The 19,264-nt window shown below is 51.0% G+C and overlaps 1 protein-coding gene across 1 annotated transcript; it reads left to right on the forward strand.

The window, feature by feature from the left end:
* Positions 1–1,879: 1,879 nt before the first annotated feature.
* SCYL1 (SCY1 like pseudokinase 1) lies at positions 1,880–18,364 on the forward strand. Its single transcript, XM_081842712.1, has 17 exons — positions 1,880–2,760; positions 4,227–4,367; positions 5,926–6,048; positions 6,787–7,007; positions 8,150–8,240; positions 9,403–9,558; positions 9,866–10,024; positions 10,642–10,749; positions 11,780–11,893; positions 12,099–12,254; positions 13,332–13,520; positions 14,731–14,806; positions 14,941–15,126; positions 15,640–15,773; positions 16,435–16,713; positions 17,576–17,642; positions 17,749–18,364. Exons 1-17 carry the CDS (start codon positions 2,641–2,643, stop codon positions 17,871–17,873), a joined length of 2,445 nt encoding a protein of 814 aa, XP_081698838.1. The 5' UTR covers positions 1,880–2,640; the 3' UTR covers positions 17,874–18,364.
* The last annotated feature ends 900 nt before the right edge of the window (positions 18,365–19,264 follow it).

Raw genomic sequence — 19,264 nt, forward strand, 5'->3', positions numbered from 1 at the left:
AGGCAGAGGCAGAAGTTCTGTTGTGTCTTTAGGGCCTCCTGGTGGCCAGTGAGAGAACTGCAGAAAAGGCTCCGCTCCAGAATTAAGCCTGATAGCACATTTCTGTTTACACTGACTGCACCAAGTACAATTCCCACTGCTAGTTTGAGAAGTGGTGTATATGCCCAACGTTAGCCACAATCCACATCTATCCTGTATTTATCATGTAGTTTTAAATTAAACATTGCATTTTGATGTGTTGCCCCCACAAACTAGATTCAATCCAAATTGAAAAAGGACCTAGCTGGTCCAGCATGGCAGGGGGGTTGGGCTAGAGAACTCTTGGTGTCCTTCCATTGCTGCAGTTCTACGATTCTATGCATTTTAAGACAAACCTAGACAGCATGTTAAAAAGTACAGACCTCACCTTGCCAACAAAGGTCTGTATAGTAAAAGCTATGGTTTTCCCAGTAGTGATGTATGGAAGCGAAAGCTGGACCATAAAGAAGGCTGATAGCCGAAGAATTGATGCTTTTGAATTATGGTGCTGGAGGAGACTCTTGAGAGTCCCATGGACTGCAAGAAGATCAAACCTCCCCATTCTTAAGGAAATCAGCCCTGAGTGCTCACTGGAAGGACAGATCCTGAAGCTGAGGCTTCAATACTTTGGCCACCTCATGAGAAGAGAAGACTCCCTGGAAAAGACCCTGATGTTGGGAAAGATGGAGGGCACAAGGAGAAGGGGATGACAGAGGACGAGATGGTTGGACAGTGTTCTCGAAGCTACCAGCATGAATTTGACTAAATTGCGGGAGGCAGTGGAAGACAGAAGTGCCTGGCGTGCTCTGGTCCAGGGGGTCACGAAGAGTCGGACACGACTAAACAACAACAAAATGCATTTTAGACCGGCCAGGTGTATGCTGACCTGCTGACCTATCATGATGTCACAGCTTCACTTGAGAATATTATAGTAATTCAAATACAATAAATGCAAATATATATAACTTTCCAGTTTAAAACATAACACAACAGTAATGTTTATAACATGATTGGGGGGGAGACATGGATAAATAATTCCTTATAAATTCAGGGGTCACCTGATAAAACTGATGAGCAGTAGATTCAGGACAAGCACAATAATGCATTTTGTTGGTACTATATAGTGTGACAAACTGCGTTATTGGAAATGCTTCATTCTACAGTATTTGGCATGGTTTTATTGTTTATAAGAATAACGAAGCCCATGGAAGTGCCTTCAGCTTAAAGTATGGTCTGGCTTGTTTATAAATTTGTATTATCATTTTATTTTATTTTTTTGACCCATCACTGTCTGATTCCTGTAATAAGGAAAATAGAGAAACCATTAATAACAAAATAACTGAAATAATAAGAAGCAGACGCTGGACTAGATGGGCTCTTTCTATGTTCTACCCTTTGCATTGGGCTGCTCACATCTCCTCAAAGCAAGAGAGAGAGAGACTTGGGATGTCTTGAACTTCTTGCTTTCTTCCCCCTTCAGCAGCTGATATTCTGGCTAATAATAATAATAACAATAATAATAATTTATTATTTATACCCTGCACATATCCTTAGACAAAGTGAGAGGGCTGCCTCAGGTAGCAGCAGCAGCAGCTCCTACACCCCGTTTATCCTGACCTTCTCCACGTCTTTAGCTATCTGCTGCTGTTGGAAGGGCAGAGTTGTGGGTGCCACGTGACCTGTCCTGCACCCCCATAACTAACCAGTGGTCCCGAGGTACAGAGATGACACTCCCCCTTGGGCAACATTGAAGTCAGTTTCAACTACCAACCCAGTTGTTTTGTGGATATGGAAAACTGGAGGGCATCTTACTGCATCCGAGGAGTGGGGAGAGGAGATGTCAGGGGTCTGGGAGCCCCTTCTCTTTCTTTCTCCACCTGCAGGGGAAACATCTGAGCGGAGAGTCATGGAAAGTGCAACGTGTTGAATACATGAAGCTATCACTCCGGGTGACGCTGCTTCTGAGCATGTGTGGAGCGCGCTTCCAAGGTTGGAGTGGGTGGACGGGCAGCAGTCAGTGTTTGAAACAGGGATTTGGGGTTGATAGGAAATGCCCCCCTCCCCAATCGAGCGGATTCTCTCCCCCACAAAAAAAAAATATACCCCAATGAATTGGGTACTGTATATGGGTAGCAATTCCCAATGAATTCAATGGGAAGTTGCAGTGGGTGGACTAGATGACTCTTGGGAGTCCCTTCCGACTCTAAAGTTCTATGCTTCCAGGGTCCTCGGGTAAGCGCGTCAAAGATCTCGGTGTTGGCGCGTCTCGTGTGAATGCAGCGCGTTCCCCTTTCCAGTACGGGCCGCCGCTTTTTGGCCAGGGGTGCGCCTCCCTCTCCCCATCCTTGCACGTGTGAGTGCAGCGCCACGAGAAGCCCTCGCGTCTCGGAGCCCCTCTCCGCCGCCGCCGGCGCTCTGTGCATGCTCGGGCGCGCCCTCTCTCCAAGCACTTCCGGGGCTGCGAAGAGGATCCGGGGCTAAGCCAGCCTCCCGGCCGGCCGAGAAAAACAGCGCCTGCCTAGCTGGCGGGGCTGGTGACGTCCGCGGAGCCGCCTCCGCTGCTGCTGCCGCCGCCGCTGCCCACCGGGGTCCCCGTCCCCGACCTCCAGCCGGGGAGCCGCCATGTGGTTCTTCTCCCGGGACCCGATCCGGGACTTCCCCTTCGAGGTCGTCTCGCCTCCGGAGGCGCCGCCGCTGCCCTTGCCGGGGGGATCCTGGCTGCTGCACCGCGGCAGGAGGAAGGTCTGTCCGCTCGCCTTTCTCTGTGCGCACGCGCGGGGAGGAGGGGGCGCAGGCTGAAGTCCAACCGGGAGAGAGAGAGAGAGAGATGGGAAAGGGTTTTCTCCCCTCCCCACTTCCTTGGAGTTGCCGAACCCATTGCCCCGGACAGAGCCTCATCTGGGTTGATAGTGGGGGTAGCAAGTCTTCCCCAGTTTTCCAGTGCATGCAGGGTGGGAGATGCGATGTTGGGGTGCCCTTAAAAAGACGGGAGGCCGCATCTGTGCTGCTGAAATAGAGGAGGGAGCTGGGAGAAGCAGCCTTCTCCCCCTTTTTGTGAGCAGGAAAAGTGATCTCTTCAGCCCCAGGCGGAGGTCTTCTGTGGGGAGGGCCACAGTGTATGGGAGGTCAAGAATCTCACTGAGTAACCCCAAGTCAGTCTCTGTCTCTTTCTCTCAGCTCAAGCTGCCTCACAGGGTTGTTGTCAAGCTAAGCTATAGCAGCACCCTAAGGTGCTGTGAGGGACGCGGGTGGCGCTGTGGGTTAAACCACAGAGCCTAGGACTTGCTGATCAGAAGTTCAGCGGTTTGAATCCCCACGACGGGGTGAGCTCCCGTTGCTCGGTCCCTGCTCCTGCCCACCTAGCAGTTCGAAAGCACGTCAAAGTGCAAGTAGATAAATAGGTACCACTCCGGCGGGAAGGTAAACGGCGTTTCCATGCGCTGCTCTGGTTTGCCAGAAGCGGCTTAGTCATGTTGGCCACATGACCTGGAAGCTGTACGCCGGCTCCCTTGGCCAGTAAAGCAAGATGAGTGCCACAACCCCAGAGTCGGCCATGACTGGACCCAATGATTAGCGGTCCCTTTACCTTTACGGTGCTATGGCATGCAGAAGGATCATAGGTTCAGTCTCCAGTTAGGAATGTCAGGGAGCTGCTGATGGGGAAGACTGGGCTTGATGTTTTGACCCAGTCCAAGGCAGTCTGCGGCCTCCCTGCAGTCAGGGAATTGTTCTCCTCCTCCGCCAACTTGGGAGCTGCTCCACCCCAGAGGGAGCTGCCGTCACCATTGCTGGTCTGCTCCTGACACCCCAGGTCCAGTCCTAGAGTGTGAGGTGTCTGCCTCAGGCAAGTGACTTTGGGTGTTGTGAAATGGCTATTTAATTTGTGTTTATTCTATTGAAGAACGCGGGGCAAGTTCCTGTATCGCAATATTTACTATATTTAGCTATGGCAGGGGGTTGGACCCGATGACCGTTTGGGTCTCTTCCAACTCTGAAATTCTATGGTTCTGCTCTCAGGAGGCCACTGTGAGGACTCGGTTCCTCAGGTGCTTAAAATCATAGGGTCAAGCTTTGGTACTTTGCACCCTGGCTTTGAAGCCTGGGAGGTGGTGGGAACCCCTGTTCCACTTCAAAACCCAAAAGGTCTCCTTGCTCCTCAGCAGCTGCAAAGAGAGCTCATCGTCCTTTTCTTTCTTTCTTTCCGACAGGCCACGGGGGAACCAGTGTCTCTGTTTGTGTACGATGTGAAACCCGGCAACGAAGAACAGACTCAGATCGCCAAGGCGGCCTTCAAACACCTCAAAACCCTACGGCACCCCAATATCCTGTCCTACATTGATGGGTTAGAGGTAGTATATTGAGGGGAGTTGCTTAAGGGTTTTTTTTTTTTGTGGAGTGCAAGGCAGGCCTAAGACATTTTGGCACCTGAGGTGAGGCCCAAAACGGCGTCGCATCAGCCTGGGAAGGAGTGACTGATCAGGGAAGGTCTCCATCAGGAACAAGGGGGGAATGAACATCTGGGGAACAAGGCTGGGAGCAGACCAGCAGCACCTCCTATTCTCCAAGAGGCTGTTGTCAAGGTGGCATGGGGTAGGCCTGCTGAGGAGGCGGCAGACCTGACCTCCAAGGTTTCAGGTCCTCCAGAACTCTTCATCGGGCTGGATCGGGGTTTGGGAGCCTGTGAGAGCCCTGCAGATGACACTGGGCCCTCAATTCAAACCTTCCCAGCTTTCTTGCTGGGGCTGATGGGAGTTGTAGTCCATCAGTTTGTGGAGGAGGTGGGAAACTGAGGTTGGAGCCACAGAGTTTGCATTTAGCTGCCCTGGTTAAGATGGAATGTGGCCATGGAGGTAGGAATGTGCTGTGGAGGTTTCGAGCAATAGAATAGAATAGAATAGAATAGAATAGAATAGAATAGAATAGAATAGAATAGAATAGAATCAAAGAAGATTGGATACAAAAACTTATGGGCTATGCAGAAATGGCAAAACTTACCAGGAAAAATTAAGAAATCAAGACAACAAACTTATTATTTATTTGTAAAAGAATGGAAATAATTTATGGAATACGTACAAATACATTGTAAACAGATAAGGACGTTGGCAGGATTATTGTAACAGCCTGCAGTTTCCTAAGAGTAAATAAGATAGATGGATAAAAGAATAAGTTAAGTTAATTTAGAATAGGCAGAAAATGATAAATAGAAACATAAGGAACCACAGAAAGAGAAGTAAGTAAGTTTTGAAATGTTAAATTGACTGTAAAACTATTGAAATGTTTTTAACTGAAAATCACAAATAAAAATTATAATATAACAATAACAGCAACAACAATAATTTTATTATTTATAGCCCGCTCATCTTACACAGATCTGTCTGCATCTTTATGCAAAACACACAGAGGCTCCTTTGTAGGTATAAAAAGCAGGAATAAAGGAAGGCCAGTCTGTTTGTATATTTCTTTTAAAAGCTGGAGAAACAATTAGGTGATGCCCTATGGGGGGTGAACACATATTGACTCCAGCCACTGGGTTTCTTTCCCCCTTAGATGGTGGAACCTCAGAAGGTGGCGGACTCTCCTTCATTGGAGGTTGGGTGGCCACCTTGCCTGGGATTCTTTAGCTGGGATTCCTGTATTTCAGGGGGTTGGACTAGATGAACCTTAGGGGTTCCCTTCCAACTCTACAGTGCTGTGATTCTGTGACTCAGTTCCGGCAAAAAAAAGTGAGGGTCCTAGTGAGGAGCGTGAAAGGGAGGGGGCTGTGGCTCAGTGGTCCCGTCTGAGAAGCTGCTGCTTGTAGATTGTATCGAGCTGGAGCAACCAGAGTCGGATGTGTAATGAGGCAGCTTCCTGGGTTCTTAAGGGGACGTGACTCCTAACATGGTGACGTGTCCTTGGCTTTGGCAGACGGAGAAATGCTTGCACGTGGTGACGGAGCCAGTGATGCCGCTTCCGGCCTACCTGGAGTCCAGAGGCGAAGGGCGAGAGCTGAGCGAGCTGGAGATCTCGTGGGGCCTCCATCAGATTGTGGTGAGATGTGTGGGGTGTCTTGGGAGAGGACTGCTTGCTGCCCCTGGGCCCAGGACCCTGCATACAGGGAAAACACCTGCTGCTTGGGGCGGGGCTGTGGCCCTTCCCATGTTGCTGGACTACAACTCCCATGCCCCTTACCATCACCCATGCAGACTGGGGTTGATGGGAGGGGTAGTCCCAAAACATCTGGAATTCACTTCCTCCAGAAGCCGTGATGGCTACTCTAGGCCATGTGGGCATCCCATGAAACTGGATGTTGGAGGATTTGGGATGGATAAGAGAAAGTCCTTCTTCCCACAGCACCATGGAACTCACTTCCGCAGGAGGCAGGGATGGCCACCGGCTTGAGTGGCTTGAAAAGGAAGAGTGGACAAAATCATGGAGGGGATGAATATCAATGGCTGTGAGCCATGATGGCTGTGTCCTCCACAATCAGAGACAGCAACGCTTCTAAATACTAATTGCGGGAAATGGCAGGAGGGGAGAGCGCTCTTGTGGTTGAATCCTGCTTGCACGTTTTCCACAAGCACTCTGAGAACAGGATGCTGGCCTCTTGGCCTGATCCCTCAGGCGCTCCTTATGTTCCCATGGAGGCCACCGGATTGGTGAATGCTGATGCTTTTGAAAAGTATAATAAAACAAACGAGGCTTTGTGGGGGAGTTGATGGGGAGCAGGGTGGAGAGCTCTGTCCTGCTAACCACCTGCTTCCTTCCTGGGGCCGACGGCCTTCTTAGAAAGCCCTCAGCTTCTTGGTCAACGACTGCCACCTCATCCACAACCATGTCTGCCCAGCGGCCATCTTTGTGGACCGTGCTGGCGAGTGGAAGCTGGGCGGTTTGGACTACATGTGCTCAGCTCAGGGGGATGCTGCCGTGCCGAGGAAAGGGGTCCCCGAGCTGGAGAAGTATGACCCTCCTGAGTTAGCAGACAGCAGCAAGAGCGTTGGAGAAAAATGGTGAGCTTGCTTGGCTTCCCTCCGCACCCTTTCTTTTAAAAAGCAGCCAACCCCCTTCTAGTTTGGTCCAGCCTCTAAAATGCAAGCAGTGGGGTTTCCGTTCTCCTCTGCCGGTAAGGTGTGGTGGTTAGAATGTTGGACTGGGGAGATCCAGGTTCGGATCCCACTGCTCAGCCCTGAATCTCGCCAGGTGACCTTGTAGCACTCGCTGTCTCTTGGCCTGATCTCCCTGGCAGGCTTGTTGTGAGAATAAAATGAGGGAAGAAAAGAAGTGCCTTGTTAAATTTGCTTGTTAAATTTATCAGTCCCCTCATGCCTGAGCCTGTGGGTGACCCCGAGAAGCTTGAGCGGGATATGAATGAAATAAAAAAATGAAAACAAGGGATCCCTGTCTCTTAAGAAGACAGCTTTCAGTCAGGGTTGTGGCTCAGTCAAAACCTTAGCTGTGCAAACCTAAAGTTTTGGTATGTGCTTAAATTCCCTCCCGCAAAATATGGACTGCCTGTAAGCCCCTGGAGCCAAAACACCCTGCAAGTTTTGAGCAAGCAAATCAAGATGGAAGCCGAATAAAGGGGTCAACTGGAGGAGCCCTTGGTCTTTGATTATTTTATTGGATTTCTATTCCAAATTTTTCTCCAAGGAGCTCTGGGTGGCGTATGTGGTTCTCCTGCTCCTCCTTTAATCACCACAACAACCCTGTGAGGTTGTGACTGGCCCAAAGTCACACCCAGTGAGCTTTCAGGACAAAGTGGGGAGATTTGAACCCAGGTCTCTTCCAGGTCCTAGCCAGATACTCTAACCACTACACCATCCTGGCTCTCAGGTGCCTCAGGACTCTCCTGAGCTTGCCGTAACATACCAAGGCAGCTGCCTCACTGGAATCAGGGCAAGTTAGGAATATTTGTTTCTCCTTGGACTGTCAATAAGTTATGGGTGTCAGTCAGATTTTTAAAAAATACAGAATTTCTGTTTTCAGATGGCAAAGTGGGGTGGGCTACTCGGAAAGGGATTAGCAGTGGCCAAAATAAGGCAGAGGTGCATGGGCGCTTGTGTACCTATTTGTCAGTCAGAGCTGCAGTTTTTTTTTTGGGGGGGAGGCTTTAATCAAACACGCTTAACCACCCCTTTGTGTGTCGTGACAGGTCAGCCGACATGTGGCGCCTTGGCTGCCTCATCTGGGAGGTCTTCAATGGCCCCCTGCCTCGGCCATCTTCCCTCCGGTCTCTTGGCAAGGTGTGTGTCCCTCTCTGTCCAGGAAAAAACAGCAGCCTTGTAGGTTAGCAGGTGGAGGCACGTGCCACTGGAGGGCTGCTGGAGCTGGTGGAACAATCTCAGGCTCCTGAAGACCTTAGGCTTTAGAGGAGCAATGGGGGACCCGTGGCTCGCCCGGTGTTGCTAGAAAAAACACACCAATCATTAAAAAACAATTAAGCATTATATCTATCATCTATCTATCTCTATCATCTATCTATCTATCTATCTATCTATCTATCTATCTATCTATCTATCTATCTATCTATCTATCATCTATCATCTCTCTCTCTCTCTCTATCTATCTATCTATCTATCATCTGTTTATCATATCTATCTATCATCTATCTATCTATCTGTCTGTCTGTCTGTCTATCTATCTATAATAATAATAATAATAATAATAATAATAATAATAATAATAATATATTATTTATACCCCGCCCATCTGGCTGGGCCTCCCCAGCCACTCTGGGCGGCTTCCAAAAGAATATTAAAATACTATGATACATCAAACATTAAAAGCATCCCTAAACAGGGCTGCCTTCAGATGTCTTCTAAAAGTCTGGTAGTTGCTGTTCTCTTTGACATCTGGTGGGAGGGCATTCCACAGGGAGGGCGCCACTACAGAGAAGGCCCTCTGCCTGGTTCCCTGTAACTTGGCTTCTCGCAGTGAGGGAACCGCCAGAAGGCCCTCGGTGCTGGACCTCAGTGTCCGGGTAGAACGATGGGGGTGGAGATGCTCCTTCAGGTATATTGGACCAAGGCCGTTTAGATATCTATCTATCTATCTATCTATCTATCTATCTATCTATCTATCTATCTATCTCAGATAATTGCAATAAAAACATCACAACACCAGTCCTTTCCTTTAAAATCAGCCAGCCTGTTAGGACAAGAATTCTAAGAGGGGCAACAATTAGGGAGCCAGTCTGGCTTCTCTAGCAAGGGAGTTCCTAAGGCTGTGAGCAACCACATTTGACAGGCCTTTAGCTTCCTAACTGGCTGTAGGACCATAGTAGAAAGGTTGCAAGGGGGGTGCAGAAGGCCTGGATTGCCCCCCTCTCTCCCAGCTCCTGCGTCTCTTGCCTTTCATGGACATCATGACTCTTCTCCCTTGCTGCCTCTCCCCCTTGTCTTCCAGATCCCCAAGTCTTTGGTCCCCCATTATTGTGAGCTGGTGGGTGCCAACCCCAAGCTGCGGCCCAACCCGGCCAAGTTCCTGCAGAACTGCCAGGGGCCAGGGGGCTTCATGGACAACAGCTTTGTGGAGACCAACCTCTTCCTGGAGGAGATCCAGGTGAGTGGGAGGGCGAATCCTGGCTTTTTGTCCTGCAGGGGCAAAGTGCGGGTGTCCTTTGATCCACAGCTCAGTGGTGGAGCGCAGTTAAAAACAGGAATCCGAGGACAGCAGCTTGCAAAGCCTTTACCTGCCCGAAACCCTGGGTAACTGCTGCCAGTCAGAGCTGACAAAAGAGCTGAGCTGCCCTCCTGTTTCCAGAGGGGGAGCAACAGCCCCATTAGTCTCAAGGGGGACACCCAGGGGACACCCAGGCCTCAGCCAGATCGTGGCTGTGAGCCGGTGACTTCTTTTATCCTCTCCCCAGATTAAGGAGCCCGCGGAACGGCAGAAGTTCTTCCAGGAGCTCAGCGCGAACCTGGACTCCTTCCCTGAGGATTTCTGCCGCCACAAGGTCCTCCCGCAACTGCTGACGGCGTTTGAGTTTGGCAGCGCTGGGGCTGTCATCCTCATTCCACTCTTCAAGGTGAGCGGCCCCCTGGACCGGGGACAGGCGCACTCTGTGTGAGCCCAGAGGAAGCGTCCCCTTTGCCCCACCAGGGTGCTCTGTTTTAACACAGACTCCCTCAGTGAAACAGGGAATAGCTGTAGCATCTGAGGAGGCAAGGAAGGGAGAACGGAGTGTGGCTCAGTAGCAGAGCACCTGCTAGGCCTCTGCTCACTTGAGTTTCAGACTACAACTCCCATCACTCCCAGTTTAATGTTGTAGCAGGTAATTATAAAAAATATGAATTATAACACTCATAATAATAACAGGCCTATAAATTGCATTTTCATAATTAACAGCCACATCAGGCCTGCCTTTTAAGCACCGGGGGTGCTAATTGCTGTAACACAAACCCACAAGTAAGTCCCATTGAGTTTGGTGGGGCTTATTCCGGAACGTGTATGGAATTGCAGCCTTAGCTGACTGATCATAGAATCCTAGAATTGTGGGGTTGGAAGGGGCCACCAAAGGGAATCTAGGCCAACCCCAACTGATCTACCAGTTAGAACTAAGGCACAGAACAATACATGTTTGTTTTAGGTGTCCATGTTACCTAACAGGATATGGGTTTTTGTTTTTTTGCTTTGTCACTGCAGGTGGGGAAATTCTTGAACGCCCAGGAATACCAGCAAAAAATCATTCCCGTCATTGTGAAGATGTTCTCCTCTCCAGACCGGGCAATGAGGATACGGCTGTTGCAACAGGTGCAAGGAGTGGGGGGTGCACAACAGGCTGCCATGTTGGTGGGGGTGGGGTGGGGATGAAGTGAGCCTTCTTCCCATCTCTCCTACTGAGGCTGTCTGGGGGAATGGCTTCCTCCGGTGACAGGGGAGGGGAGAAGAGGCCTAATGGGGCTGGCCTGTCACAGCAGAGCAGATAGAGGGAGCTCGGCTTCCCAGCTCTCAGTATGATAAAATGCCCCATGTTAGCCAGAAACATCATAACCAAACACTGGAGAGACCTGTCAGGAGGAAGCATGGACCAATGGTGCCAAATAGTATGCGAAACAGCCTTACTAGAAAAATTAACCAATAAACTGAAACTGCCACAGGGACAAATAGAAGAAGATGCCTTCACCCCAGTATGGCTCCCCTTTATCACATACACAGCCCAGCAAGACAATGACAAAAATCCACCAACAACATACAAATCAATATGGCTAACCTGATCCAAAACACTCACCCACCCCAGTCACACATGAAAATCACTACAGCCAACCACAAATGAATAACCACACCCTCGGCCAACCCCAACCTCTCTCACCACCAAAGGAACACAAGTGAATCGCAGAGAACCTGCCTAAGCGACACTGACACAAAACCCCACATATATTACGTAAAATAGAAACCTGACCCCACCCCCACTCACCTTCCCCCCTCTACCTCTTTCCCCCTTTTCTTCCTAATGTCTCAGCAAATGAAACTGATCTGTAAAAAAGGTTACTTGAATAAAAAGAGAGAGAGACATTGCACATGCTTTTGTAAACCAAGAAAATCTTTAATAAAAAATAAAACAAAACAAAATGCCCCATGTTAGGATCCCTTTCCCCCTTCCTTATGAGTTCCGAGTCCTGGATCTGAATCTTCAGCAGGGACGACCTGGGTTTGAAAGCATGTGAGGAAGGGCGTTGTGGGTGTTGGTCTGGGTCCTGAGAAGCAGGCCTCTCTCACTCAGCAAGTCCTTTGCTGACTGTTCTTCCCCCCCCACCCCTGCATGTGCCCCTCAATCTGCCAGATGGAGCACTTCATCCAGTACCTGAACGAGCCCACGGTGAACACCCAGATCTTCCCCCATGTGGTCCACGGCTTTCTGGACACCAACCCGGCCATCCGTGAGCAGACAGTGAAGGTGAGGGGCTGTGGGATGCTGAGAGCCAGGATGTGAGAGGAACTTTAGTTTAACCCGCTTCCGCAGGAGGCAGTGATGGCCCCCGACTTAGAGGGCTTTAAAAAAGGATCAGACATACCTCTCTTGGAAGAGAGGGCCATTGATGGCTACGAGCCAGGACACGGCTGACCCTTGACCTCTCCCTTTCCTCTCTCCCCGCTGGCAGTCTATGCTGCTGCTGGCTCCCAAGCTGAACGAGAACAACCTCAACGTGGAGCTCATGAAGCACTTTGCCCGCCTACAGGCCCGGGACGAACAGGGCCCCATCCGTTGCAACACCACCGTGTGCCTCGGCAAGATCGGGCCCTACCTCAGCGCAAGCGTGAGTGGAGATGCCTCATGGGTGTGGGAGGGTTTTCTGGAGCAGCAGGCGTGGGGAGAGATGCCTATTTCATTACAGTGATACTTCAGGTTAAGTACTTAATTTGTTCTAGAGGTCTGTTCTTAACCTGAAACTGTTCTTAACCTGAAGCACCACTTTAGCTAATGGGGCCTCCTGCCGCCGCCGCCGCGCCGCCAGAGCCCGATTTCTGTTCTTATCCTGAAGCAAAGTTCTTAACCTGAAGCACTATTTCTGGGTTAGTGGAGTGTGTAACCTGAAGCACTATTTCTGGGTTAGCGGAGTGTGTAACCTGAAGTGTATGTAACCTGAAGCGTATGTAACCTGAGGTACCACTGTATTCGTTTATTGCATTTAAAGCCCACCTTTCCTCCCAAGGTGGCGCACTTGGTTCCCCACCATTTATCGTATTTTTTGCTCTATAATACACATTTTTTTCCCTCCTAAAAAGTAAGGGGAAATCTGGGTGCATCTTATGGAGCGAATGCTGGCTGCGCAGCTATCCCAGAAGCCAGAACACCAAGAGGGATTGCTGCTTTCGCTGCACAGTGGTCCCTCTTGCTCTTCTGGCTTCTGGGATAGCCACACGAAACCTCCTCAGGGCAGCGGGAGGAATGTTCCTCCTGCCCTGAAGAGGCTTTTGCGCGGCTAGTCTAGAAGCCAGAACAGCAAGAGGGATCGCTGTGCAGAGAAAGCAGCGATCCCTCTTGCTGTTCTGGCTTCTGGGATTCAGAATATTTTTTTTTCTTGTTTTCCTCCTCCAAAAACTAGGTGTGTCTTATGGTCTGGTGCGTCTTATAGAGCGAAAAATACGGTAATCCCCCAAACGACAACCCTGCAAGGTAGGTTAGGCTGGGAGGCAGGGACTGGCCCCAAAGGTCACCCAGTGAGTTTCATGGCCAAGTGGGGATTTGAACCCTGGTGTCTTCCAGGGGAGATGGAAGAAGATGGATGGGTTGTGCTGTGTTGTGATTCCTGTGTTGCAGAGGGTTGGACTAGATGACCCCTGTGGTCCCTTCTGACTACAGTTCTGTGATTCTATGACCCTTTTAATTGCAGACGAGGCAGAGCGTCCTGATCTCAGCCTTCAGCCGGGCCACCAAGGACCCCTTTGCCCCCTCTCGCGCTGCTGGGGTCCTGGGGTTTGCAGCCACCCACAACTTCTACTCTATGAAAGACTGTGCCTTCAAAATCTTGCCCGTCCTCTGTACGCTGACGGTGGACCCAGAGAAGACCGTCCGGGACCAGGTGAGCTGCGGGACCAGGGAGGAGGGGTGCTGAGTGAAACCCCCTTTTTGGGGAGGCACTGGGTATCCTTGTGCCTCCCTTTTGAGGTCCACAGTCTTTTCTGTAGCCCTAAAAAACCACCCCACTTATTTTGCTTTCCCAGATGTCTCTGCCCACCACCACAATTTGCCACCAAACTATGACTTTCCATGCACAACTCTCCCCCCTCCTCCCAGCACCTCCAGAATTTGTCCACCAGCGACTTTGCATTGCAGGAAGTTGGGCTAGATGGGAATTCTGTATGATTTTTGCTTGCCTGGTTCAAGACTCCTGCCTACAATTCAGGGATATGTTTTATTTTATAGCGAAGCAGATTTGCATATACTTTATATTGTGCTTAATAATAATATTTTGTGCATTATGGTTAAAATGCTATTTTAATCTGACAGTAGAATTACTCAGTTGCTTATATTATGAATTTATGAATGGGCTTCATGGAGGAGAAGTCTGCCAGTAGCTACCAGCTATGAAGGCTTTTCTCTACTGCAAGAACAGGCTGCTTGGAGTAGGTGGCCCATTGGCCTGATCCTGCAAGTTTTCCTTATGGGGCTCAGGTCGTCTTGGCAGGTTTTCCATGGGCACCTGGTTGGCCACTGTGAGAAAAGGGGCGGATCTATACTCATGGTTCGTAACGTGAAGGAAGGGTGAAGGAATGATTTTCGTAACGTGATGGACACATTCTGTTGTTCTTGTACAGTGGAACCTTGGTTCTCGAACTTAATCCGTTCCAGAAGTCCGTTCGACTCCCAAAACGGTTCGAAAACCAAGGTGTGGCTTCCATTTGGCTGCAGGAGCTTCCTGCACTCAAGCGGAAGCTGCGTCGGACGTTCGGCTTCTGAAAAACGTTTGCAAACCGGAACACTTACTTCTGGGTTTGTGGCTTTCGGGAGCCGATTTGTTCATCAACTAAGCCGTTGGAGAACCAAGGTACCACTGTAATGTTAATAATACATTATTAAAATGGGGCACCAGAGGGCGCTGCAAAGCAACCAGGAACCAGCAATAGGGAAACTGCTTTGTAAAGGTAAGGAATGTTTTTAATTTGCCAGTATGCCCTGTGATGTTTTAGAACAATTTATCTAATACCGTTCTTATAATGTTATAGCCTGGCCTCATCCGGCAGGCTCCAATGTGCTTATGTTCACAGGCTTATGTTCTCTTTCTCTCTCAGGCCTTCAAGGCGATGCGGAGCTTCATCACCAAACTGGAAACCGTTTCCGAAGACCCGACTCAGCTCTCAGAGCTTGGTGAGCTGCCCTCCGTGATGGCGGGGTGGGTGGAATGGGGACAAGTGTGTGTGGAGGGGGAGGAGCAGCATTTGCCCCTCCCCTCACTTCGAAGCAGACAGCACTGAATTGACCATTCTGCGCCCTCCCTGCAGAGAAGGACGTCCAGGCTGCCTCGGCTGGCCCAGGGGCGAGTGCAGCTGCCAGCTGGGCTGGCTGGGCCGTGACGGGGGTCTCGTCTCTCACGTCAAAACTGATCCGGACCAACGCCGGGGGGGTGCCAGTGGCCGAGCAGGCGCCTGAGGGGGCCCCTGCCAGCACACCAGAGCCCCCCAAATCAGGTCAGTGGAGGCAGGGAAAGTTAATGGGGGTATCGGCACAGAAAGTGTCTTGTCTCGGGGCAGCAGAGGCTGTAGGGGTGTAGTGGTTAGAGTCTTGGACTAGGACTTGGGAGAGACCGGAGTTCAAAACCCCACTCACTGGGTGTGGCCTCGGACCAGTCGCTGCCTCTCAGCCTAGCCTACCTCATGGGGTTGTTGTTGAGGGAATTAAATGAGGACTGGGACCTGGGACAGACCAGGGTTCAAATCCCCACCCAGACATCATGAAGCTCGCTAGGTGACCTTAGCTCAGTCAGTGTTGGCCTACCTCACAGAGCTGCTGTGGAGATTAAATGAGGAAGAGGGGAGAACCCTGTTCGCCACCTAGAGCCCTTTGGAGAAAAAGGTGGGGTAGAAATGCAAACTAACAAACGAGGCCCGTTCTGTGGGTCTGTATTTGCCACAGCAATTCTGCTAGCCCGGTGCCTTCTTCCGCTAGCCAGATACAGATGCTTGGCTACTTCTTTTTTTAAGGAGCAGGCCAACCCTCTGCCCCAGAAGGGGCAGCCCCTGCGTCATCCAGCCATTGGGACCTGGAGGAGGATGTGACGGAGGAGGAGGAGAGTGCAGCAGACCGATGGGATGATGAGGATTGGGGCAGTCTGGAGGTAAGAGGGAGGAAAAGTGGTGGCAGGTGGGGGGGCACACACACCAGAGTGATGGGCTTGCTTGCCTGTCCCTGTGCAGGGCTGTCAGGTGGTGGCATGGGCATTCCTACCTGTCTCTACCTGCAGAGCTCATTTGCCATGGCAACAGTGCTGCTGGGCTCTTCAGCCTTGCACAGGCTCCAGGGCTCAGTTGAGGGAGCCTCCCTTTTATTTTCTTCTCCAAAGAGGCATGGCAGCCCAGCTGTGATTCCTGCATTGCCCTTAGGGTCCCTTCCTGCTCCACAATTCTATGATTCCATGACGGGAACCAACCTGGGCAGCCAAGAAGGCTGGAGAGAGGGTGGTACATCTGCAGGGGGGCCCTTTCTGCCAGCTGGGGCTCCCCTTCTTTCCACAGGTGGGGGGGGGAGCTGGAGCCCAGCAGGCATGGCCTTTGGGGCATTGCATAGGAGGAGATATTTGGTGTGGGAATCAGACAACCCTGGGGTGTGGTATACCCCACTCCCAAATCTCTAGGTTTGGGTCTTTCTGGCTTCTAAGCTTGCCATGGAAACACCATTCCTGTCTCAGCAGTCATGTGGACTAGAAACCTCCCCATTTTAAATGAAAACTCCTATTCCATTTTAACAGCAGGGGTTTGTCCTTGTCGCCTTATTCCCAGACCACCCCCACCGCCGGGAAGGCAGAGACTGACTGGAGTGCCTCTGCCTGGGACCTGGAGCCTTCCTGGAGCCAAAAAAAGACACAGCGCCCCACTGCAGATGGGGGTTGGGGCGGAGCCTGTGAGGGGGACATGGCCCCCGGCCTGGGCCAGAGGTTTACCACAGCCCCGCCAGATGGGACCAAACTGGCCAGCGATTACAACTGGGAGAGCCTTGGCAGCGCAGACAAGCCGGATCCGTTTTCCTCTCTTGCGGAGAAGCCAGCAGCGGACAGGCAGGTGCGAGGAGACCCGGCCAGCCTCCTGTCTCAAGAGCTTGCTTTGACTAGGCCAGGCTCCAAGTCACAACGTTTGGGGAAGGAACTTCACTCAGGCATGGGGATAGTGCTTTGTGTGCAGAAGGAAATTGGGTTGCCCCCAACCCTAGAGAGCTTCCCATCACCTCAAGGTCCCGGAGTGGGTTGCAACATTTAATCTATTTAGAAAAGTTCAAAACATGCATCCTGCACGGTCAGACTAGGTGGCAGGCACCTCTGGACACCAGAGGCATTTAAGCAGAGGTTGGGCAGCCAGCAGTCAAGGATTCTTTAGCTGCAATTCCCACATTGCAGGGTGTGGGGCTAGAGGCCCCTTGAGGTCCCTTCCAGTTTACAGTTCTATGATCTTCCTCTCTTTAGGGGAAGGGCTGGAGCTTAGGGCTTAGAGGACATGCAGCAGCACGCAGAAAAAACCTCTTGCCCAGTCCCCAATATCATCAGGTAGGGCCTAGGGGAAAGATTCCTGCCAGAGACCCTGGAGGGCCACTGCTGTCGATTGTCAAAGACGCTGAGTTGTTACAGTACTCCCCATTCCTCTTAAAAGAGCTACAATTCCCAGAGTGGTTTAGTTATCAGCCCCTCTTCCCAGGGAACTCTGGGAATTGTAGTTCTGTGAGGTGGATAGCGGCCATCTTAACAAGCTTCATCACCTTTAACAAACTGCAACTCCTAGAATTCTGAGCGGTAAGAGACTGCAGGTATTGTGCAGATGGGGCCTTAGTCTGGCTGGTAACTATCTAAATATCTTAACGGTTGGGGAAGGAGTTGCCCCTTCCAGGGTCTCTTATCTCTATATTCCCCTTGACTTTTTCTCCTCTGTCTAGAGGAACGTGGAGGTGCTGGGCGACTGGGACCTCCAAGACAACTGGGAGGCGCTGGAGTCAGAGCAAGGCAAGTTACCCCTTCCTGCCCCCCTTCCTTTGTAGCTTCCCTGGAGCTGATGGAGAGGCCAGCCTCTGACCCAGACTCAGGGTGGGCTCTCTTTGTGCTTTTTCAGGGCCCAGCAAGGCTGAACTAGCACGGAAAAAGCGAGAGGAGCGGAAGCAGGAGATGGAGGCCCGGCGAGCAGAGCGGAAGGCGGCCAAGGGACCCATGAAGCTGGGGGCCAGGAAGCTGGACTGACACACCCCGTCCCTTTTACTTTTTTATTAGGGGGGTAGCAGGCTGCCGGTGGGGGAGGGCAGAAGAAGGGCTGTTTCTGGCATGCTTCCAAACCTCTTCCTTCCCCTAGGTTGGTTTTTTTGGGGGGGCAGGGGGAGAGGGAAAAGATGCAGAGCCTGGTGGTTTTTTTTTTGGGGGGGGGAGGGAGTTTGCTACCTCCATCATCGCTTGCCAAGAAGCGTTTCCAGTTCACTGAGTCTTCCCCCTCCTGTGATGGAGACGCCTTTAATTCCAAATGCCCCCACCTGGGGGCGGGGAGAAGTTACCCAGCGGGGGGAGACAGTCTCTCTCTCTCTCCCCCTCTGTCTCCATAGAGTAGCTATTCTGTACAGCGGCTGGTGTTCCAGCACAGGATGTATGTTTGTATGTGTGTGAAATGTGATTCTTGCCTGTTTCATTGGTTTATGCAGAAGCCGACAAATAAATTAACTCTTTACCAATAATGTAAAAAAGCCTTCCATGCCAGCCAGCTTTGGAACCTGTGCCGGCAGGGTGAGGCTGCACCTGTGGGACAGCAGAGGCCCGCCTGCATCTGCTATTAGCCATGATGGCTATACTGATTGTGGCAGTACTGCTTCTGTTGCTGTTGCTGCAAATACCTGTTGCTGGAAAAACAGGAGGGCTCTTTTGCTTAAATCCTTCTTGTGGGTTTCCCACAGGCATCTGGTTGGCCCCTTTGAGAGCAGGATGCTGGACTAGACGGGCCTCTGGCCTGATCCAGCAGACTCTTATCATCTCTGCCTTTGCAGCTTACGGGTAGGGGTGGGGTGCCTGGGCTCCTTCAGGGATGGGGCATGCAACTCCCCTCTTCCCCAGCCAGCTCAGCCAGTCATCAGGGTTCATGGGAGATGGAATCCAAACAATGGCTGGAGGGGACACAGGCAGAGTGTGCCTTTCTCCTCCCCAGAATGCAGAAATAGAAAGGGATACACACACACACACACACACACACACACCCCACTTGTGCACCCATAAGGGGGATGATCCAAGGGGACAGAGCAACTCACCTGTGAAGAAAGGTTTGCAGCACTGGGGACTTTTGCGATAGAAGTTTATAAAATTATGTATGGCACAGATAAATATGTCCCTGCCCCTCTTGTAATGCTAGAAAATTGTGCCCATCCAGTGAAGCTGGAAGATTCAGCACAGACGAAAGAAAGTGGTCCTGCACATAGCGCATAGTTAAACTCTGGAACTGTGCTTCTCCACAGGAGGCAGGGATGGCAAACTTGGATGGCTTAAAAAAGAGGATTAGACAGGAGAGGACTTTTGATGCCTCCTAGCCTGTTCTGCCCTGCCTCCACAGTCAGAGGCAGCAATACTTGCTGGAAACCACAGGAGGGGAGGAGGCT

The sequence above is a fragment of the Podarcis erhardii genome (assembly GCF_964252035.2).
Source record: "Podarcis erhardii genome assembly, chromosome: 15".
In the NCBI taxonomy this organism is placed as follows: Eukaryota; Metazoa; Chordata; class Lepidosauria; order Squamata; family Lacertidae; genus Podarcis; species Podarcis erhardii.